The sequence below is a fragment of the Podarcis liolepis genome (genome assembly GCF_965112155.1).
Source record: "Podarcis liolepis genome assembly, chromosome: 1".
NCBI lineage: Eukaryota > Metazoa > Chordata > Lepidosauria > Squamata > Lacertidae > Podarcis > Podarcis liolepis.
In genome coordinates, this window is record NC_139554.1 from 118,036,167 (window position 1) to 118,060,860 (window position 24,694).

The window sequence follows — 24,694 nt, forward strand, 5'->3', positions numbered from 1 at the left end:
AGTCCGTGTATGTGTGTCTTAAAGATATTCTGGGGGTATGGGATAAGCTACCGCAGGGAGGAAAGGAGGGGGGGGGCGTCCCGTCCTGCTCATGGAAATCAATTCCACTCGCAGGTGAGCACAAATTGGTATCACCCATACCCCTTAAGAATTCAGAGTGCAACATTACAGCTCATGTCATAGAATCATCGAGCTGGAAGGGATTCCAAGGGCAGGAATCTCAACTACCGGTAGGGTAGGCCATCCAACCTCTACTTAAAAATCTCCAAGGAAAGATCCCACCGCCTCTTGTGGGAGTCTGTTCCACTGTTGAGCACCTCTTAGGTTTAGAAACATTTTAGTAACAATTTTATAACCCATTGTTCACATGTATTATTGAATGATCACTGAGTGAGATGACTCTCGTAGGTGTTGGTTGAATGAAACAAGCCAGCCAAAACTGACCAGAATTATTTGGCATTATATTTTAAAGGAAACACAGTCACTTTGATGCTTAGCTGTAATTGCAGGCAGAGCTCCTAATCCTGCTAATGTTATCTGAGATAAAGTGTCACAGAGTAGAATGTTAACACGTCAGTCATAACTAACTTCAGGGATGACTAGCTTTCGCTCAGCCTGGAGGGTTCTCAATTAGTTTATCAATATAAATAAATGGCTTAATAAAAGAAACTATCAGAAAAGAATAGTTCGCTGCTAAGAAGCAGTACAAGGCAGAGAGCTTTGAAGCTCTGAACACATTCTAACTATAAAACTTGACACTGTGCAATTGGCAAGGCATAAAAGAAGCTAGAATTCAGAATAACAGGGCTTCAGATTAAGCAAAAATAATGTGTTCTAAATATAGAAATGTATGGAAGAGTCAGAAAAATTCTTTTTAAGCACACACCCTATTATGTCTGATCACGTTAGTTTGTTAAACTTGATTTGGTTCAGTCGTATTAGAGAACCATTTGAGAACCAAGAGAATATAAGCTCTAATGTACCATGAGAATTATTTCCTGAACCTACCCTATAGTTTTCAAGAGTTTCATATTAGTTCCAGCCTGAACTGAATTTGTTTGGCTGCGCATTTTCAGATTCACATGTTTAATTCTATATTTCAGATTTACCAATGCCCTGTGTAGCAATCGTTTTCACATAAACACTTTTAAAACGGCTTTGGGACAAACAATGAGAGCCATTTTACACAGCCGGGCAATAAAAACAGCATATTTTAAAAGTTCATCAGGTGATCAGCATCAGTGACGATGTAGTGTTTTACACACACACACACACACACACACACACACACCCTCAACATAACACCTGTAATTATTTCATTAATAAGAAAAGGACAAAATATACTCACGACACTAAGCCCAGCCTCTGTTATCTTTAAGGAATCATCCTTAAGTAACACCTGCCTGTTGAAATACCTTTCAAAAATATTTGGTTGCACAGAGCTCTTCTGTATACTTCAAAGCAAAACAGCCTAGAAAACATTCTATTTTACAAACGATCAAGAGACTTTAGTATCTCCTGTGAACTGGAGCCTCCTGATATCAAAGCCAAAGCAACAAAAACCACCTTATATCTATCCTCCTGCAGAGGTTATAAATACCACTCCTGCCCTCCCATGGAAAGAAATCAGTCATTTGGCTTTTATAGGTTCTGTGTTTCTTTTGTTTTCTTACCCATCATTTTAAAAAAAGGAAAAAGTCACTGTGGCCCCATCTAAAAAATATTATGCTTGTCAGTCTCTCTTCCAAGTTTATATCCTCCTTTGTAGAAAAGGCGAGAGACTCACTGAATACCAACCGCCAGCTACAGTCAGAGAAAATAGCAAGGCAACTGAAAATGGCCCGTTTTTAATGGCGCAACTGGATCTTTATGACGACTTCCTAGAATTAAAGGCCAGTACGAAAAGCGAACCCATTTGAACAGTGCTGTGCATACACGTTTCAGCTATATCTCTTCTCTCTAAGCTGCCTAGAATAACAGAGCTTGCTTAGCACTGGAAACCACGAAGGTTGAAAACCAAGGAGCTTCACCTGCAGTAGCCAAGATCATAAACAGTTTCATGATGTGAATGCAAAATCTTGATTTCTCCATTACCATGGAAGGAATTCGACATCACACTCTTCCTTCATTCTGACGGCGCAAGCGTTTCTGCTTGCCAGGTGGAACAATTCCCTCTCTGCTCCTCCAACATGCTGTTCTGTGGGTTCTTCCTGATTCTCCAGAGAGGGTTTGGGAGAGGCAGGGATGCACAGGGGAAAGGGGGAAGCCCTCTTAACAGAAACCCTCACACTGGCTTCCATTAGTGGGCCAGGTTGGTTGAATACAGCTCTAACAAGATGTCCATGAGAAGCGTGCCAACAGGACCTGAGAGCAACCATTGTGTCTTTCCCCAAAGAATGTTGGGTTTTGTAGTTTAGTGAGGCTGAGAATTAGCAGCCCCTCTTCCTAGAAGACTACAACCCCCTGAATTCCTTGAGATAAAAGCAGTGGCAGCGGATCCTCTTTTGCCATTTGAGATGAAGCAGGAAGGGCCTTGGCCCAGTATACCCGAAGGAGCATCTCCACCCCCATTGTTCTGTCCGGACGCTGAGGTCCAGCGCCAAGGGCCTTCTGGCGGTTCCCTCACTGCGAGAAGCAAAGCTACAGGGAACCAGGCAGAGGGCCTTCTCAGTAGTGGCACCTGCCCTGCGGAACACCCTCCCATCAGATGTCAAAGAGATAAACAACTACCTGACATTTAGAAGACATCTGAAGGCAGCCCTGTTCAGGGAAGTTTTTAATGTGTGACATTTTAATGTATTTTTAATCTTTGTTGGAAGCTGCCCAGAGTGGCTGGGGAGACCCAGCCAGATGGGCGGGGTACAAATATATTATTATTATTGTCAGGGGTTTAGGAGCAGAAGCACGGGCAAGGGAGGAAACAGAGAGCGAAGGGGAGGAGGCAGAAGAAAAGATGAGTGACGACGACGACCCGAGATCTCCTAGTCTTTCCAGTGAATCAGAGGATTCACAGAAAGGAGCACCAGTGGCGAGGACAAGGGGGGAGTCTAGGGGGGCACCCCAGGAAGACAGAGCCAGAGAGGACTCAGGGGGGAGCAGCTGGAAATCGGGACCAGCGTCACCGCCAGGAAGCAGGGAAGAGGAAGGGAGCCAGGGGGGAAGCGCTGGCAGCTCACCACAGGAGGGAGGACATGAGTCAGGAGTGGCCACACCTCCACAGGAGGGAGGACATGAGTCGGGGATGGCCACACCTCCATCGGGGAGCGAAGAAACGGTTGAGAGGAAAGTGGAAGGTTGGGCGCGCGCGCCAAGTTCAAATGCAGAGGAAGGCGGCGCAGTAAGCAGCCCCGAAAGAGAGCCAGGTCCTAAAGCCCGGCGCAAGGAGGCAGGAGGGTCTGGGTCAGCGTCAGAAGAATCCCGGAAGGAAGAAGCCCCGGGGGGTAGAGGGACCCAGAGGAGGACAGTCAGGAGGAAAAGGTGGAGCAAGGCTAGGATATTAAGTTGGTGCACACAGGGCGGAGACTCAGACGGAGCTTCGCCGACCTAGCTACTAGGCGTAGAGTTGCGCGCAGCAGCGTGAGAATGGAAACTGTAATTCAATAAAGACTTTTACTTAATGACCGCTGGCTAGCGTGATCCTCTGTGAGCTAGGATCTTCAAGCAGCTCTGACAGTAAGCTCCGTCTCCACTTGTGGGCATCTACAGCCTCGAGGAGGGGAGAGACACAGGTGCCTACTAGCAAGCTCACGAACGGCAGACGACATGACGGCTGAGCAGCAGATAGAGGAACTCAGAAACGCGGTGGCACAACTGAACGCCGAGGCTCTAGCATCCAGGAAGAGGGAGGAGGAAGCAGCCGCAGCCTGCAGGGATCTCCAGGTCAGGTTAGACGTGCTGACAAAGCAGACACCCCGGCAGGAGGGCATTGGGTTGGCGAGACGGACAGGCGGGCTGGTCTCTCACTTCGATGGGAACCTGCAACAGTATCCCAACTTTAGAGCCGACGTACTGTGCGCACTGCAACTGCTGCATAAAGACTTTAGAGATGAACAAGAGAGAGTGGGGTTCATCATGTCCCATCTGCATGGGGATGCGAGAGCATGGCTACGCAATTTATGGAGAGATAAGGATCCGGCGCTACAGAATGCAGATGCCTTTATTAAAGCAATGGATGGGTGTTTTTTATCAAGTATTGACGTGGATCTTGCACGGAAGGAGGTGCATGGGCTGAGACAAGGGAGGGCCAGCGTCAGGCAGTACCATGCCCGCTTTTTCGCCTTGGTCAGTGCCCTGGAATGGGACAGAGATTCGGCTCCTGTAAGAGACCTCTTTTGGGAGGGGCTGCATAACTCGATTAAAGATGAGATCGCCAGGGGGGAGAGACCCCGAACCACCCAGGAGGTCGTTCAGAGGGCACTGGCAGTGGGGGTGAGGCTGGAAGGACGTCCGTGGAACAGGGACGAAGGGCGTGGAGGGCGCGAACCAGCCGGGGGCCCCTCCTTCTTTCCCAGGGAAGCAGCGCGGGCGCAATCCACGCCTCCGCCAGGAGGAGGAGCCGAACCTATGGAGGTGGGAGGTGCAAGGGCTCAGTCAGCAACCAGAGCCCTAGCACCAGCAACAGTGAAAGCGAAGCCTCCTAGAGGGAACAGGAAGTGTTACGTCTGTGAGGAGCCAGGGCATATGGCGAAAGAGTGTCCCCAGAGGCCCCACAAGCTCACTGCAGCCTCAGCAATGGTGACTGCAGCAACACAGCAAGGAGGACCACAGCAGGGAAACGAGGCTGTCTGGCTGGAGGAAGAGGCACTGGGGCCCAGCCAGACGTGTTAGTGACGCAGTCCCCAGCGATTTTACAGCCCGTGAACCCCCTCCCGCCCAAACCAGTAGTGAGGCTCACAGCGTCTCTCCAACTGCCCAATGGAATCACCATGGACGTGCCAATCACCATTGACTCAGGCAGCAATGCGGACTTTATAGGGCAGGACTTTGTCGACAGGCACGCTGTGCAGTTGCTGCCGGCCACACTGCCCCTGCAGGTTGTCACGGTGGATGGCAGGGAGCTGCTCGGGGGGCAAGTGGTGAAGCAGACGCCACCAATGGTGATGCGACTTGGGAATCACAGAGAAATCATCAGCTTCAACGTCACTCGACTATCTGACACGCCCATTGTATTGGGCATGAGTTGGCTGGACGAGCACAGCCCAGCGATGGCTTGGTACCAGAGGCAGCTGACCTTCGGCTCTTCCTTTTGTGCTGAACACTGCATCGTGCCCAGGCAGGAAGGAGAGGAAGAGGAGTCACAGCTGCTGCTAGGCACGCTGCAAGCGATTCCACACAAGTACGCTGAATTTTTGGAAGTTTTCTGCGAGAAGGAGGCAGACAGGCTACCCCCTCACAGACCATATGACTGCAAAATTGACCTGCTGCCGGGGGCGGCGCTGCCTAAAGGGAAACTGTATTCCATGTCAGAGGACGAACTGCAGGAACTCAAAGAGTTCATTGACCATAATTTGCAACGCGGCTTCATCCGGGAGTCCAGGGCAGTGGGGGGCAGTCCCGTATTCTTTGTTAAGAAGCGGGACACGCCCCAGAAAAGACTGGTAGTGGATTACAGGATTTTGAACAGTCTGACTAGGCCATCGGACTTCCCCATGCCCCGTATTGATGACCTCCTCGCAAAGGTACGGAAGGGCAGAGTGTTCACCAAGTTGGACCTGCGGGGGGCGTACAACCTCATTCGCATGCGGGAAGGAGATGAGTGGAAGACAGCCATGTTCACGCCACTGGGGACCTACGAATATAGAGTTATGCCTTTTGGATTGCAAAATGGCTCCCACGTTTTTCAAGCGTTTATGCATCACGTGTTGGCGGGACTTCTCTACAAGACGTGCGTCTGTTTCTTAGATGACATCCTGATCTTTTCGGAGTCGCAGCAGGAGCATGACGGACACGTCAAGGAAGTGCTGAGCAGGCTAAAGCAACATAGACTCTACGCCAAGCTGGAGAAGTGCCAATTTGACGTGCCGGAGGTGGATTTTCTGGGCTACAAGCTGTCTGACAAGGGGCTCGCCATGGACAGCGCCAAGGTTCGAGCGGTGTTGGATTGGAAGAGTCCGCGCAACCGGAAGGAGGTCCAACGGTTTGTCGGCTTTGCGAACTTCTATCGCAAGTTTATCAAGGGCTTCGCGATGCAGACAGCGGCCATCACTGACACGCTTAGCTCCAAGAAGAAGAAGTTCGTTTGGACAGCGCAGGCGGAGCAGTCCTTTCAGGCACTCAAGCGTCTCTTCGCGTCGGAAGAGCAGCTGCTTCATGTCAACCCCAGCAAGCCGATGAGGGTGGAGACAGACGCCTCGGACAGAGCCGTGGGGGCGGTCCTGTTGCAGAAAGACCCGCAGGGGGTGTGGCGACCGGGAGCGTTTTACTCCAGGAAGCTCAGCAAGTCCGAACAGAACTACACCATCTGGGACAGGGAGTTGCTGGCCATTCACGCAGCGTTCAAGGCGTGGAGGCACTTTCTGATCGGCGCCAAGCACACGGTGCAGGTTTGCACGGACCACAAGAATCTAGAGCACTGGCGCACGGCACAGTTCCTGAACCAGAGGCAGATACGTTGGGCTGAGTTCTTTGCAAACTTCGACTTCCGAATAGAGTATGTCCCGGGGGACACCAACATCATGGCAGACGCTCTCTCCCGTAAGCCACAGTATCTGGAGGACGCAACGCCAGCGGCCGCTATGCACATCTTCGCACCAGCAGTGTGGGCGTGCGCCGCGGCGACCGTGGACCTAGAGGCGGTGCGACGTGCGTTGCAGGAGGACTCCTTCGCACAAGCAAAGATGGCAGAGGTGCAAAGGGGCAAGGCAGCGGCCGACGGTTTCCGGCTACGAGATGGATTGCTCATCCGAAAAGGGGCCATCTACGTGCCGGGAGACGAACTTCGAGCCAAGGTGCTGCAGCAGCTGCACGACGCGCCCACGGCCGGGCACTTTGGCAAGGAGAAGACGGTGGAATTAGTAGCCAGGGATTTCTGGTGGCCTGGAATGAGAGGGGAGGTCGCAGACTACGTGGCGAGGTGCGACACCTGCCAGAGGGCCAAACCAGTGCACAAACCGCCGGCAGGACTGTTGGAACCGCTGCAAACTCCGGTCGAACCTTGGGAAAGGGTGGCTCTGGACTTTGTCACGGATCTGCCCAGCTCAAGGGGCAAGACGGCAGTGCTGGTGGTGGTGGACCTGTTTTCCAAGATGGCGCATTTCATTCCGTGTGCGAAGGTGGCCACGGCGGAGCAAACCGCCAAACTGTTCATAGACCACGTGTTCAAGGTTCACGGTCTGCCACGGTCTATTCTGTCCGACCGGGGGCGGCAGTTCATCTCGAATTTCTGGCAGAAGCTGATGGGCTTCCTGAACGTCAAGATCAACCTGGCGTCGGCGAGACACCCGCAGACCAACGGGCAAGCGGAGCGGGTCAATGCCATCATGCAGCAGTACCTGAGATGTTATGCAAATCAACAGCCTGCGACGTGGGTGGATTACCTACCGCTTGCCGAGTTCGCCTACAACAACACGAAGCACGTGTCCACGGGGGTCACGCCGTTCTTCGCCAACAACGGGAGGCACCCCAGAACCTTCCCGGGACTGGAAAGGATGGGGGAGGGGGAGCCGCAGACAGCAGATGCGTTCGCGTTGGAGCTGCAGGAGGTCCACGATCAGCTGAGGCGCCACCTGGAGCTGGCCAAGCACGCATACAAGGTACAAGCAGACAAGCACAGAAGGGTTGGAGAAGAGCTCCACGTGGGAGACTGGGTTTGGTTAGCAGCCCACGCAGTGCCGGCCAGGTCGTTGGCCAAGAAGAAACTAGGGCATAAGCAACTGGGGCCCTACCAAGTCGAAGAGCAGGTCAACCCGGTAGCTTTCAGACTGGCACTTCCGGAGGGTTCCAGAATGCATCCGGTATTCCACAGATCGGTGCTCACTCCCTACAAGGCACCGCACAGGTTCCAGGAACCCGGAACAGCGCCGAGTCCGGTCAGAGACAGAACAGGGCACGCGGAAGTGGCACAGAAGGAGCGCATCAACGAAGTCACTGAGATTTTGGACTCCAGATGGGGGGAAGAGGGGGTAGAATACCTTCTCGCCAAGGAGGGCACCCCGGCCAGTGCGAACAGCTGGGTGCCGGGCTACGCCTTGGACGAACCTCTCCTCAAAGACGAGTTTCATGCCCTCTTTCCCCATAGACCTATGCCAGCAGAATATTTTGACGACTGGCTTTTCACGCCCACACTTTCGGCCAGCACTTTCCGGGGGTTCGACTCGGACGAGGACCCGACACAAGACGTCCGTTCCCCGGAGGGGTCACCCTCGGGATCTGCATCAGAACCCTCGTATTGGTGGGACGATAGGCCAGAGGAGCAGTGGCGCAGACGGTGGCTGGAAGGCCCAGGACGAGCAACACCGACAGGAGGAAGTGAGGGAGAGACGGACATGGACGTTTTCGGGGACGACCCTGGTTTCGAGCACGGCGGCACAGAGATGGAAGCGGAGGTGACTGTCGTCGACGAGAGCGGGGAGGAAGACCCGGGAGACTTCAGATGGAGGCCTGCCACGGGAAGCGACCGATACCCGACGTTCGTCCCTTTGCAACAGCAGCCCCCAGCTCCAGCACCGGAAGGAGGGGAGGGGGGAATGGGGGGCTTCGAGGGGGGGATGGATGTCAGGGGTTTAGGAGCAGAAGCACGGGCAAGGGAGGAAACAGAGAGCGAAGGGGAGGAGGCAGAAGAAAAGATGAGTGACGACGACGACCCGAGATCTCCTAGTCTTTCCAGTGAATCAGAGGATTCACAGAAAGGAGCACCAGTGGCGAGGACAAGGGGGGAGTCTAGGGGGGCACCCCAGGAAGACAGAGCCAGAGAGGACTCAGGGGGGAGCAGCTGGAAATCGGGACCAGCGTCACCGCCAGGAAGCAGGGAAGAGGAAGGGAGCCAGGGGGGAAGCGCTGGCAGCTCACCACAGGAGGGAGGACATGAGTCAGGAGTGGCCACACCTCCACAGGAGGGAGGACATGAGTCGGGGATGGCCACACCTCCATCGGGGAGCGAAGAAACGGTTGAGAGGAAAGTGGAAGGTTGGGCGCGCGCGCCAAGTTCAAATGCAGAGGAAGGCGGCGCAGTAAGCAGCCCCGAAAGAGAGCCAGGTCCTAAAGCCCGGCGCAAGGAGGCAGGAGGGTCTGGGTCAGCGTCAGAAGAATCCCGGAAGGAAGAAGCCCCGGGGGGTAGAGGGACCCAGAGGAGGACAGTCAGGAGGAAAAGGTGGAGCAAGGCTAGGATATTAAGTTGGTGCACACAGGGCGGAGACTCAGACGGAGCTTCGCCGACCTAGCTACTAGGCGTAGAGTTGCGCGCAGCAGCGTGAGAATGGAAACTGTAATTCAATAAAGACTTTTACTTAATGACCGCTGGCTAGCGTGATCCTCTGTGAGCTAGGATCTTCAAGCAGCTCTGACAATTATTATTATTATTATTATTATTATTATTATTATTATTATTATTATTAGTCCCTGTTGCTGCTGCCACCTGCCCCGCTGCCTATATCGCCAGGGGAGAAGCCGTGCCGGCGGCAGCACCTATTTCAGGTGTGATCTCACATACTCTGCAAGATCTCACCAGAAATCGGGACCAACGCCAGTTTCTTTCTCCAATGGTGGCGGAGGTGGCGGGTGCCCATGGGGACACTGCCTCAAGGGCTTTGGCCACCTGAGGCGGTGGGCTCACCTCGCCTAATGTCTGGGCCAGCCTTGAGCAAAGGGAATAGATGCTATTTGAGTTAAAAGTTTGTAGATATCTTAAGGAACCTACTTGCACTGAGTTCTGGGTCCCCTTGATAAGTTCTGTAGCCCAGATGGTGGTTTTAGGGTGTCCTACTGAGGAGACTTTAGAACTCAGGGATGGATCCAGAGAGGGGCGAACTCTTTCAATATCCAAGGCAATTTCTTCATAGCAGCTGCCACTCTTCCCCCTTAAACCAATCTAGTACCCAGTCTCCAGTTCTTTCAGAGGAGATTAGTTTAATGTACCATTCTCAAACCAACCTAGCCAACATCACACCAGCAATTGTTAAGGTTACAAAGCATGCTATTTTATGAGATGGCACTGCTAAATATAGGGCAGCACAATCACAATCATTAGGAACTTTCCTCTTGTTCAAAGATAAGCTGGACATTTTTTTTATATACTGAAGAAGCCCTAGACCAGGGAGGTTTCTAAGGTTTAGCATTCTAGGTTTCTTAAAATGACGTATTTCCCAAAACCATTTCCCCCAAAACGTATTTTGGAAGCCCACAGCATTGCTAGCCTTATAATGAAAAGTAACGTATCGAATCAATAATATATAGCTCTAGAGCAGGCGCCCCCAAACTCGGCCTTCCAGATGTTTTGGGAATACAGTTCCCATCATCCTTGACCACTGGTCCTGTTAGCTAGGGATGATGGGAGTTGTAGTCCCATAACATCTGGAGGGCCGAGTTTGGGGATGCCTGCTCTAGAGAACTATCCCAGATCACCTCAGCGACACCAGCTGATGGGACTGTGTGTCAGCTCACAAAGGAGAAGTTCTGTTCCATCTACAAGGGAACAAGGCCAGCCCAAGGCATTTTGCTTCTTGAGGTGAAGGACACAATGGTGTCCCTACCATTCCACATACAGAAGCCAATTGGCCTGGCCTTCGATTCTGTCTTCAACACTGATGAGAGGACAATAACTTCTAACTGCTCCTAAGGCAGCAGGTTTAACAGTAGTACTTGAAGAAGACTTAAGAAGTTGCACCTTAACAGTCACTTTAACAAATGTTCCTATTGACTAATATTATGGTTCTATTTTGCCCTAATGGTGGATGACCATTGTTAATATGAATAAAATATACTGAAAAGGAAACAAATGCTGCGCATATTGGCCTCAACGGATGCAAATCCATCACCTAATTTGAAATTCCAGCGCCTTCCATCATGTTTTCCTAGCTGAAAAGTAATCCTCAGAATTCATTAGTGTCATTACGTTAAACAGAGGTGGCAGCCATTAGCTGTCTGTTGGGTTACTAGAATCTAATATTACAGGTTCCTAAGCACCAATTTCATTCTGTCACAATTACAGGCAGGCAAAGATGAAGTGTTTGTTAAGACGGGAACAAGCAACACAGAGGCCTAATTCACAGGCAAGCAGCTTGCATTCAGATGATAACATTGTTGAGGCAGAGAGAGCTATGTGCACAATGTAAACTGCCATTTTTTTGCAGCCAGCAAATCGGAAGAATGAAAGGGGAACCAGCTGGTGTGAACAAATATTTACGAACGAACAAACGGATAGAAATAGATTTCACAACCCAAGCAGAGGTGGTGGCATATCTTGTCAGAAACAGATCTCCTTCACCAAAGAAAACATGATGGTGGCCAGAACAGATATAGGCCAGTGTTTGCATTTATTTCTTGAACTGGAGAAGGGAGAAACATATTAACCAAGGCAGCAGCTATCAAACTTTCCACCTTCCAGGAACAATGAGTCCACATTGAAAAATCTGGTAAGCTTCCAAAAGTATGTATCTGCATGCAGTGAATGAATGTGAAGGGCTCCATGCTAGTTATCATTTCATTGGATGTGGACATCTCCAGAGAGCAGCTCGCTTGGGTAGAGATCTAGGCAAATAGACTTCCCCCTCATAGTATGCTTGGACATCAGGGAAACAGACAGGATACTTAATCATGTGGACCGCTTTACACATATAATACATGAAGAGGGCTTTAAAGGAAACTGAATACTCCAGCCATCTGACTGGAATGGCCCAGCCACTCTGGGCAGCTTCAAACATATATAAAAACACAATAAAACATTAAACATTAAAGAACTTCCCAATACAGGGCTGCCTTCAGATGGCTTAAGGATCACATAACTTCATACCCTCCAAAATTTTGCAAACGAAACTAGGGACGCCCTACCATACCCCCTGGGACGTGGGTGGAGCTGTGGGTTAAACCACAGCCCCTAGGACTTGCCGATCAGAAGGTTGGCGGTTCGAATCCCCGCAACGGGGTGAGCTCCCATTGTTCAGTCCCAGCTCCTGCCCACCTAGAAGTTCAAAAGCATGTCAAGTGCAAGTAGATAAATAGGTACCGCTCTGGTGGGAAGGTAAACAGCGTTTCCGTGCACTGCTCTGGTTCGCCAGAAGAGGCTTAGTCATGCTGGCCACATGACCCGGAAGCTGTCTGCGGACAAACAGCTCCCTCGGCCTTTAGAGCAAGATGGGTGTGGAACCCCAGAATCGTCCATAACTGGACCTAACAGTCAGGGGTACCTTTACCTTTACCTTTAAACAAGACGTAATAGCAAAGCAAGTCACATCTGTAGTGGGCAGCTGCATGTCACAAAATCAGCTGCAACTCAGATGTTAATTTTCCCCTCCATTAAACACCTCAGCAGTCCCACCAAGGATTCTCCCGATGAGAAAACTGAACCACTCTGTACTCCCCTGAGGCAAATCCCCTTATTCTGATGACAGACGGGGATGTGGATGGAATGATTTCCTCCTGCGCATATAAACAATAATAACAAATGTCCATCTCCGGTCTTACAAAGCTCTTTTCCGAATCTTTAAAACCTCATCTAGCTTGTAAATTGGAATTACAGAGACATTAATTGTCAAAGGAGGTCTTAAGATTATACCAGTCGCTCACAGAAATGGCAGGGCGGAACAGCTATATCCTTCTACGTACACCACAGCCTCATCGGAGATGTTGAACCCATTTTAGTGAGAGAACGAGATAAATTCAAAACAACAAGCAATCCAGCAACACAACAACAGAAACGTGTATTATTATAAGCCACGTCTTTCAAAGGCTTAAAGGTTGTGGCAGTGGGGATGGGAAGGGTAAACAGGCACAGGGGAATTTTGCTGACTGAGGCAATGAACAAGTTACCCCTCCCATTTAATGTACAGAAGCTGACTGGACCAGCAGTTGAATCTGGATTCAACATACAGTGGACACTCGGGTTGCGAACGTGATCCGTGCGGGAAGCACATTTGTAACCTGCAGCATCCCCAACCTGCAGTGCCGCATCTGCGCATGTGCGGGTTGCAATTCGGCGCTTCGGTGCATGCGCCAAAACCTGGAAGTAACCCGTTCCGGTACTTCCGGTTTGGCGCAGTGCGCAACCCAAAATCGTGCAACCCAAAGCATCTGTAACCCAAGGTATGACTGTATTCCATTACTTCAGAGGGCACAGGGCTTCTTCTTATGTGGCGATCACTCATAGCTGAGTAAGATTGTGTTCCATGAACATGGTTTTAACAGTGAATCCATAAGTGACTGTGGAGGCCAGTTCTGGATCCACACATCCTTCCACAGTGGGGACATAGGTTTCCGGGCGGCAGTTGATCACGGTGAAGGTTTGCCAAGCGTGCCTTCCTCTTAGCATCTTTCTCCCTTTTGTCCCGAGTTTGAGCATCTTCAAATCCCATGACACCTTTGGTAAAGGCTGTTCTCCAATTGGAGCGCTCGCAGGCCAGTGTTTCCCAGTTGTCGCTGTTTATATTACATTTTTTTAAATTTGCCTTGGGAGAGTCTTTAAACCTCTTTTGTTAACCACCAGTATTACGCTTTCCATTTTTAAGTTCGGAATGGAGCAGTTGCTTTGGAAGATGATAATCAGGTATCCAAACAACATGGCCAGTCCAACCAAGTTGATGTTGAAGAATCATTGTTTTGACACTTTGCTTCTTCCAGTACACTGGCATTAGTTTGCCTGTCTTCCCAAATGATGTGCAAAATTTTTCGGAGACACCATTGACGGAATCTTTCGAGGGCAAGCTACAAGGCACATATAGCACTGTTCTCCAACACCTCACTACAACTCACACTCCACACGCCTCAATATATGCTGCCGGAGGCAGATGACACACACTGCCCACTAGCAGGGCTGGCCCTGAGGGAAAAGGACCACATTATGAGAATTGTAAAGCACACCTTTGGGAAAATGAATCTAAATGGTTAGTCCCTTCACCCTACTAAAAACAAGCACCTGCCTGAATGACTCACTTTTCTCCCACCACCCTAGCATTTGCCACCTAAGGCAACTGCCTCACTCTGCCCAACGGCAGGGCCTGTCATGAGGGAAAAGAACAGCATTCGTTACAGCGAGCACTGAAAGGCGAATTTCTTTGGGAAGATGCTTTGTTCCCCCTCCCATTTTCCCTCATACGCAGCCATCTGCCTGAATGGCTCATCTCTTACTTCTCTCGTGTGTAGCTCTGACTCAAAGCCAGTCACACGCAGCAGACAGGTGGACGAGAACAAGCACATCATGAAACCCATTTGTAATAATGATCCAATGATGCGTCTGCTCTTTCACATCTGCTCATCTGTTCCCGCTACCTGCCTGTCTTCAGACTGCTGCATGATATTGCTGTTGTTGAAAAGAAAATGAAGGAAAATGGGGATAGCTTTGCCTGCGGCCATTTTTTGCTTTCCTTTTGTCTTTCATCACAATTCCATAGGATCCCTGCCATCACCGTGTACCCAGGCAGTATTATCTCTAGAGCTGCACTGCCTTTCAGGAAAATCACCCCCCACCCCCATAACAGAGGTGCCTTGAGGACATGTGTCCAAAAGTAGCATGCCATGATAAACAACTGATTTATTTTTATTTTTTTGCTACCTACTGCTACACTCAGGTTCCACAAAGCAGGATTCAGTGTATTACACAGTATTCAATTATCAAGTGCATAATATACATTCTAGTACACAAGACACATTTATGTATCTATCGATCCACCCCTTAGAACCAGGTATCATAAATTTCTAATCCTTCCTGCTGGAAAGAGAAACACTCGACTATTGGAATGCCACCAAACTGAGCTGCAATAAATCCTCCGGCAGCAAAATTATTTGAGCACCCGCCCCCCAATAGTTTTAACTTGCTGAAAGCACTGAGAAATGTAAGAGGACTCAGGTTCAGTTCTGAGGAAAATATAGAGCTTACAAGTGAGTAAATTCTTAGTCAGTCATCCAAGCTTATGGAAATAAACTTCATTGGGGTGGGGAAGCTTAGCGTCATAGGCCAAATGCAACCTCCTAGTTCTCTCTGTCTGGTTCCAGTGTGGTGTAGTGGTTAAGAGCGGTGGACTCATAATCTGGGGAACCGGGTTCGCTTCTCTGCTCCTCCACATGCAGCTGCTGGGTGACCTTGGGCTAGTCATACTTCTCTGAAGTCTCTCAGCCTCACTCACCTCACAGAGTGTTTGTTGTGGGGGAGGAAGGGAAATGAGAATGTTAGCCGCCTTGAGACTCCTTTGGGTAGTGATAAAGTGGGATATCAAATCCAAATTCTTCTTCTTCTTCTTCTTCTTCTTCTTCTTCTTCTTCTTCCTGGGACTCTTTCATGGTCATCCCTCATTCCCAGGCCACATCCTCTCTCCACAAGTGACACTCTCCACAACTGACATTGGTTCTGCTCTGAGCCCTCTTCAAGTTCTTTTGCCCAGGTGAAATGTGTTCTTGGACTATGATAATTCCTCTCGCTTGTCTGGATGGAGGATGGTAGTGGTAGAAGCTGTTTTTGGATGGCTGGGATGTAGACCGTTATCCTAAGCTAAGAATCCCATTCATTGCTTCAACCATTTTTCAGTCTGCACTCAGCAGACCACATGGCCACACAGAACATGGGAAATCTGTGGGTAATATATATGGGTTAGCCCCTAGCAGAATACCTTGACTCCAAATAACAGCTCAGGAGATGGACATATCTCGATAAAGGGCGATGGGGCTCAGCCACAGTGCTGGGATTGCTTCTTCTTCTTCTTCTTCTTCTTCTTCTTCTTCTTCTTCTTCTTCTTCTTCTTCTTCTTCTTTGTCCTGCAAACTGATCTGAATGATCAGTTTCATAACCAGACACTATCCATCCAGCAAGCAAACGTTTTTCAAAAAAGAAAAAAAGGTTCAGAAAATGACCAGGCAAGGAGCAGAAGAAGGTGGCACTTTACTGCTTTTTAAGGCATAACAAGAATGTGTCCACCAGTAAAACGAAAATCAGATAGGGGGGACTTGGGGAAGCCCACCTAACAATGTTTAGAAAAAATAAGGATAAGACAAGAATCTGTTTCTATTGTTTGCTTTCCTGTTTGTGCTGTTTATTTGTGTTATAAAATGAATTTTAAAAATTGGGGGGGGGGGGAGAGAATGTGTCCACCAATCAAAAATTGCAAATTAAACTTACTAGTATAGAAAGTTCACAAAATGCCCTGGGCACAAAAGTAGAAGGTTGCATTATGTGAATGGTATGTGGTATCTGCAGTGGCGTAGCGTGGGTTGTCAGCACCCGGGGCAAGGCAAGTAATTTGCGCCCCCTAACCCGTGGATTTTGCGCCCCCTAACCCGTGGAGCACGGCCCCCCAGATGTTGCGCCCGGTGTGGCCGGCCCAGCCTGCACCCCCCACGCTACGCCACTGTAGCACAGAACACCATCCCTAATCCTGCAACTGCAAAAAGTTCTGCAACACAGCACAACAGACCGTGCAAAAGGATCGTTGTTGATGCTTTTATTAAAAAAATGTAAACAACAGCCATCTTTATTTACACTATGAGCTAACTGTCTGAGATGGGTAAAACCAATCCCAAAGGGCCCTTACAAACAGTAGATTATGCTACATTTTCCTTGTTTAAATCCACAATGTTTTGGTTTTTTTAAATGCACTCTACCTCCCCACCCTTATACCCTTTCCACCCAAGACGTACACCTGATGCCTTTGTCACACATTACATGCACCCAACCCCTTCCCTGCAGTCAGCTAGATTTCCCTCGCAATAAACGTGGGTGGGTAGGTACCGGAGAAGGGAAACCTGAAAAGAGGAAGCGGCTGCTTTCCTGCATTCTGCCTCAGGGTCTTACTGCCCACCCTGCTCTGTTTCGTTGCTGTGTTTGCTCAAACGGAACAAAGAGCAGGGAAAGCCCCTCCCCTCCAGGCAGAGAGAGAGAGAGAGAGAGAGAGGCGCCCTCCACGAGTTGTCGAGCTTGGGCAACGGCTGCGCCGCCGACGGCGAGGCGCTAAGGCGCCGGCTCCCGAGGCTGCAGCGCTTGGCCAGGCGCTGCGCTTGCATGCCTGGCCGCGCCCAGCTCGCCTCAGCGCAGCGGAAAACAGAAGCAGTGGCGGAGACGACGACCCCCCACCCCAACCAAGCCTCGATTGCTTGTCCCTTCCCTCTGGACTCGCGCCCCCCCAGGTGTTGCGTCCGGTGCGGCTGGCACCCCTGGCACCCCCCACGCTACGCCACTGGGTATCTGTCAGTAGTGACATCACAGGCATTGCCCAATAGGTGCAGTCATGCACTTTACTATAGCAATAAAAGCAAGTAGCTGGGGACAGGTCTTAAAATGACTTGCTGACAAAATATGAGGCTTCAGGTGCTGAAAAAATGCAATAACACACAGCGGAAGGGCTACTTTATGACAGAATGCCTACTTAGCTGTTGAATAAAACACCTACAATGATATTGTTCTATATAAACTCTTCTGGAAAAGCCCTTGGTTCAGATTCCACAATGGGTGGCCTCAAATATCTATCTAATCCACTTGTTAAAAAATTGATGCTTTTGAATTATGATGCTGGAGGAGACTCTTGAGAGTCCCATGGACTGCAAGAAAATCAAACCGATCTATTCTGAAGGAAATCAGCCCTGAGTGCTCACTGAAAGGACAGATCGTGAAGCTGAGGCTCAAATACTTTGGCCACCTCATGAGAAGAGAAGACTCCCTGGAAAAGACCCTGATGTTGGGAAAGATGAAGGGCACAAGGAGAAGGGGACGACAGAGGACGAGATGGTTGGACAGTGTTCTCGAAGCTACAAACATTAGTCTGACCAAACTGCGGGAGGCAGTGGAAGACAGGAGTGCCTGGCGTGCTCTGGTCCATGGGGTCAAGAAGAGTCGGACACGACTAAACGACTAAACAAGAACAAATCCACTTGCAATTCAGTTGCAAGGATAGATGTGAACAGACACTGAAAAGCTGTATAAGAATACTTGTAGTAGCAGCAGTCGTTAAAATTTAGGTTAAATATGTATCAAACATATGTTTTGAACAGTTGCAGCCTTTGTTTTTCAACGTGCCCATGAAATATGTCATAGTCATAATCAGGAGGGTTTCGAGTCAATGTGAGATACCCTTTCCAGAGGCTGAATGATAATAAATTAGGATGCACCTTCTTAATCTACTCCTCCACAGTAACACTTGATCAGGAAATGACCAATTCCAGTGACTTAAGCCTTTTATCTGTTCAGTTCTTCAAAGGGAGCAAACTTTTTAAAAGAATTTTGAACTTCAAAGGGATTGATGGCTAATTGCACGGCTCTGTTCTGCAAGGCTTCAGGGAGGCTTTCTTGAAAGTTTTGTTGTTCTGCAGAGAAACCAAGACAGAATTCGAGGTGTAGCTTAAGCAAGCTAACCCTTTTCATTCCGTGGAATGAAATAAGTGAGAACTTGCTTTTGTCTGAGATTATCTGGATGAATTTTTTTTTTTTTGTAATTTAGATAAATAAATAAAGTTGGAGCCTCTAAAACCTTCTTGCCTAAGGTAACACAATCAGATGTTTTGTATAAAATAAAAAAAATCCTTCCAGTAGCACCTTAAAGACCAACTAAGTTAGTTCTAGGTATGAGCTTTCGTGTGCATGCACACTTCTTCAGATAGATGTGTATCTAAAGATAGATGTGTATCTGAAGAAGTGTGCATGCACACGAAAGCTCATACCTAGAACTAACTTAGTTGGTCTTTAAGGTGCTACTGGAAGGAATTTTTTTATTTTGACTATGGCAGACCAACACGGCTACCTATCTGTAGATGTTTTGTATGTCACCCTAAACCATGGTTTGGTAAGATTTTTATGAGCAGGAACAAGCTGTGGCAAGAGTTGGACTCATTATTCCTCTCCTCTTCTTGCATCACCGGGTGAAAGATTTTGGCAGCTTCCCCCTTACTTTCTTCGACTCACATTTTATTGTGCCATCCAGATGTGAGATCCTGGTTTATAAAACAACATCTGGGCAGATTCAGAGCAAGCCAGCTTAAAGCTGTCATTTCCGAAGCTGGTTTGGTAACCTAACCAGAGTTTGTTATAAACCACAGTTCCCAGTTTGTCACAACATGACAACCAAGTTTAAGGGAAAACAAATAAAAGCTTTCCTTTTCCCACCCTGCAGCTGTTTGGAAGGCGGTGTTGTAAACAAAAATTGCCCTTTTCCCTTATGGGGTATCCAAGAGCCATATAGAGTCCTTACATAGGTTCCCTATTGGTAGGAGAAGATAACAGAGGCCATATTGAGAATATTGAGAAGCAAAGCAGCTAGTAAGCTTGATCTTTATTGAACTGTTGAAACAGGGTGCTCCCCTCACCCGCAGGAGAGGAGGAACCCAGAAAAATGGTGCGCAAGGCCTTATAAAGACTTTTGAAATTGCCACCATGTAGATCAAGCCCACTCCCAGAAACATCATACATACATCACAGAAGGGGTGTAACCTATGACCACCCCCCAGATACATCATACCTACATCACAGAAAAGGCGGGCTAAACAGAAATTTGAATGTTGTTTTTCTCCTGTCGTTGTTTATCTCCTGTCTGGCAGGTTACTTGATTGGATTGCCTGGGGAGCCTGGCCATTCTTTTGTAGTGATAAATACTTAGTTCCTGGGCCAGTTCACAGGCTCACACCCTATTCATATCTTAAATGTGCCCTTAAGACCGGATTTGTGAGGAAAGAGACAATGGGGAGGTTTCCCACTTTGACCTTGCAGAAAAAACATTTGCTCAGTTTAGGAGTCAAAATGGTTCCAAGTCGGTCTTCCTGTGCTGATCTATGTACGTGCTTGGTTGGTACGATTATGAACATTGCCATATATCTAAGACCTCAAAATTCCTATCACAGCGGTGATGGAAGAGGAGGGCGCATGCAGGATCGAGGCCCACAGCAACTCCTTTCTGCTCATCTCACTAAGCCATGGTTTAGCATGACATGTGAACTGGGCCAATATAAAAACTGGAACTGTTCACTGAATTCCTTATGTATATATGTCATATGATACAATATGTATCAAGACAGAATGACCACATAACCATGAATGTACAGCTAAGGAAAACCTGGAAGTCAATGTATCACGCTGTGGTTGCAAACTACCCCCACCTCAGAAACTCAACCCCCAAGCCTTTAATAGCTGAGTGATGAAAAGTAATTCAGTGGCGTTCTTCTCCACACTGAAAAAAGGAAAATTTCTGCTTATTGTAAAAAAGATTGTAAGGATCGGCAGCTGGCCGACTGGAGGCTCAATCTTGCTTCCAGAGACTTCTTGTCTGACCCCTGCTGTAGCACCCCAATCAAATCCTTGCCACCCCATTAGGCATGTCAGACATGCCCCTGTTCTCACTTCCCCCAGTGTGTCCATGGCTACAATTTTAAAATAATTGCTGACCAGGACTGTGTTCCCTAACTAAATATATAGAGAATCCACTGAACAACACCAGTGTGTCAACAATAACAAGGCAATTCTGCACAAGCTAAAGAAAATTGGCATATGGAGCAGAACACTTGCTCTGAACGAGACCCTAAAAGGATTTGGTGATGGCAGCTAGAGGGGGAGAATAGCTGTATTAGCGCTGAATTCAGAAATGCGCTTGTCTGAAGATGCACGCTCCCTTCTATGTAGCTACATAGGTCTGGACCACAACTTCAACCAGATAAGCTTGTTATGCAAATTATAGTCAACATCAGGGAGGAGGTAGATAATGGAATTACTGGAAATTCAGCCACTCATCACAAGGGTGACGGGAACATCAGACATGGTCCTAACATTTGGATAAAAGGAACAATGGACTTGTTACAATCATTTCTTTTAATTTATCAAAATGAAACTGTCACAAGCCAGGCACTGACAAATGCATAACTAATGCATATAAATGAGTCATTTATCACTAATGGCCAAAGAGTTCGATGCTGTATAGCTTGATGCTTTTAATTATTATTTTTTTAAAAGAAAATAAAAATAGCTTTTTAAGTGGGAATCAAACCCTCCATATGGAATGACTCATAACTCAAATGGCAGTGGTCACCATATATTAAAAGCTACTTTGGGACTTTGGGACAACAAGGGAGTCAAAGGTGTGCTAAAGGAGAAAAAGGACAGAGAAAAAGCAAAACTGAATGGATTCTTTGCATCTGTCTTTACTGGAGGAGATGTAGGGCAGATCTTTGTCCTTCAACTAACTTTCTCAAGAAGGGAATCTGAAGAACCGAGGCAAAGAGTGGTGATACGTGAGGAAGAGATTCTTGGGGTTATGAACCAAGCAAAACCAACCAAAACATCAAGTCAGGATGGTACAAAACAGCAGCTGCCACCAGAGCACTCGGGGAGTGTGGAATGAGAAGGGCATAACAGCCATGTGCTCTTCAATCCCAGGCGAGGCTGGGATCAAGGTTGCATGGCTGTTGCGTGCTTCTCAAATGCCCTCATTGAGTGGCTCTACAACAGGGGTCAGCAAACTTTTTCAGCAGGGGGGCGGTCCACTGTCCCTCAGACCTTGTGGGGGGCTGGACTATATATATATATTGGGGGGGGGGGAGTGAATGAATTCCTATGCCCCACAAATAACCCAGAGATGCATTTGAAATAAAAGGACACATTCAACTCATGTAAAAACACCAGGCAGCCCCCACAAATAACTGGTTCCTGGACCGTCCGCAGGCCAAATTGAGAAGGCGATTGGGCCGGATCAGGCCCCCGGGCCTTAGTTTGCCTACCCATGCTCTACAAGGAGTGTTTCTTTCTTCTTATTTTTAAATTTTTTTATTAACATTTTCAACATAACAAAATACCAAAACATATCATCTTCATTATTTCCCCATCTCCCCAACGAACCCTCCCCCCTCCCCCTCAAGACTTCCCTCAGCTCCTCTCTCTGATTTCTCAACATGTATTGTTCTCTGCATACTGTAAAGTTGTATAAATCCTTATATTATCTATCTACTATATTAATCATCAATAAATTTGTGTATGTTTATTCAAAACCTGCCAAGGAGTCCAGTTCATTTTGTTGTCTTTTTAGATAATTCGTTAAAAGTTCCCATTCTTCTTTGAAGTCACAGTTGTCCTCTGCAAGGAGCTTTTCTAAGGTGGGGTGTGAAGGGCGAATGGAGGGCCTTTGCTGTCGAAGCAACACCAGCCGCTGGAGCAACACCTCACAAAGTGGCGTAGGGCTGGCTCAGGGAGGGCAGCATGAGCAGTCACCCTAGAAGCCCACCCTCCACCATGCTACAGCCCTGGTACAAAGCATGTCCTACATAATTCATGTATTTGAAGACATTTCAGGCAACACAGAGAACCAGTATACAGTGGAACCTCGGAAGTCGAATGTAATCCGTTCCAGAAGGACGTTCAACTTCTGAAACCTTCAAATTCCGAGGCGTGGCTTCTGACTGGCTGACAGCTAGGCTTTTTGCGGATTGGAAGCTGCATCAGACATTCGGGTCCTGAGGAATGCTAAAAAAAACCCAGAACACTTACTTCCGGGTTTTCGACGTCCGGGAACTGAAACGTTCAGGGACAGAGTGGTTCAAGAAGAAAAAGAAGAAGAGTTTGGATTTGATATCCCACTTTATCACTCCCTGAATGAGTCTCAAAGCGGCTAACATTCTCCTGTCCCTTCCTCCCCCACAACAAACACCCTGTGAGGTGAGTGGGGCTGAGAGACTTCAGAGAAGTGTGACTAGCCCAAGGTCACCCAGCAGCTGCATATGGAGGAGCAGGGAAGCGAACCCGGTTCACCAGATTACGAGTCTCCCACTCTTAACCACTACACCACACTGGCTCTCAGAACCAGTGGTTCCACTGTAATGTGATACAACGAAGTTGTGTGGGGTCTTTTGTGGCGCTGGCTGTATGCTCGACTTTATGCTCGACATCAGATTTGGGAGACTGAGCTGCAACGGTCACTTGAACTATTCCTCTTCTAAGGCCTTATGCTCCTGGTTCACAGACTGAGCAAGACAGAATCAGGAAGAGGTATATTAAGGATAAGAACAACAACAGGAGGGTATTCAGACCTATACCTATCAATAGCCAGGCAACTAATTTCAAATGCAGATCACACCACGACCTCTGCGAAACTGTAAAGTTTTCAGCAAGACAAAAGTTGAGAAGGAATTATGCAATGTAAACAAAAACTAAAAAGAGCTCTTGTTTGCAGGAAGGAAATTTCATTGCCAAAGCTTTGCCGCATATCGTTTTGCGATAACGGCACACAAGGTTAAGCTGCTTAAAATGGAAAAGGGTTGTACTCACTGGGAAATGAAGTGGTTGAATCCTCTGGACCAATTTTCTGGCTGAAACAAAGTGGGAGGAGGGTTCCTGGAAAATACAAATGTTTTATAAGAACAAAACTAGATGAAATGAATTTTCCTACAGCATCTGGGCTTTGACCTGCTGTTTAAAAGCAGGGAGAACAAATAAATTATTCCATCCTTTTGCCACTACTAAAGAAGGTGCCTTGTCTTTCTAAAGTGAACAAGTTTAAGTACAGTGGTACCTTGGTTGTCAAACTTAATCTGTTCCAGGAGTCCGTTCGACTCCCAGAACCATTCAAAAAGCAAGGTGTGGCTTCTGTTTGGCTGCAGGAGCTTCCTGCATTCAACCGGACACCACGTTGGAAGTTCGGATTCCAAAGAACGTTCGCAAACCGGAACACTTACTTCTGGGTTTGTGGTGTTCGGGAGTTGATTTGTTCGGGAGCCAAGCCATTCGACAACCAAGGTACCACTGTAAATGTAAACAGGATGAATGATTGCAGTGAAGCATTGGAGTCAAAGATTCCCTTGGTCTGGCAAAGGATGCTTTTCAAGAGAAGGCCGCCTTCCATGAGAGGAAGGCTCTTTTCATGGAAGCACAGGAACCTTTGGATCCTCAACCCTATGCAAAGTGGAAAGCAGCACACCTTACAGCAAACATACCCAAAAGCAAGTGACACAGCAACAGTAAGTGGTTAACAGACCATATAACACTGGTCCTGAAAGACCTACTTTGGCTCCCAGTACGTTTCCAAGCACAATTCAAAGTGTTGGTGCTGACCTTGAAAGCCCTAAATGGCCTCGGTCCAGTATACCTGAAGGAGTGTCTCCACCCCCATCGTTCAGTGCGGACACTGAGGTCCAGCTCCGAGGGCCTTCTGGCGGTTCCCTCACTGTGAGAAGTGAGGTTATAGAGAATCAGGCAGAGGGCCTTCTTGGTAGTGGCACCCGCCCTGTGAAATGCCCTCCCTTCAGGAAATAAATAACTATCTGACTTTTAGAAGCAGCCCTGTTTAGGGAAGTTTTTAATGTTTGAAGTTTTATTCTGTTTTTAATGTTCTGTGGAAAGCTGCCCGGAGTGGCTGGGGAAGCCCAGCCAGATGGGCGGGGTAGAAATAATAATTAATAATAATAATAATAATCACAACTTCAGTGTCCCTGCTTGCAAGAACAGGACTGCTGATAAATATACCCCCCCATTCAGTTCAGAACAATAAATAGCAAGGTTTGAAGGCAGAAAGAGAGAGCAAGAATCAAAAAGGCAGCATAAACTGGAGCAAAGTTAACGAGCAAATGAGAGTTGGGTTTTACCATTTCTACACATCCC

At 48.2% G+C, this 24,694-nt stretch overlaps 1 protein-coding gene across 2 annotated transcripts in view; it reads right to left on the minus strand.

Annotated features, from left to right (window-relative positions):
- MYO3B (myosin IIIB) overlaps positions 1-24,694 on the minus strand; it is a 292,153-nt gene that overhangs the window by 173,588 nt on the left and 93,871 nt on the right. For both annotated transcript variants that reach the window (XM_083467558.1, XM_083467559.1), the window contains one exon: positions 23,366-23,431. In XM_083467558.1, coding sequence (XP_083323684.1) covers positions 23,366-23,431 — 66 coding nt within the window. The remainder of the gene's footprint in view (positions 1-23,365; positions 23,432-24,694) is intronic.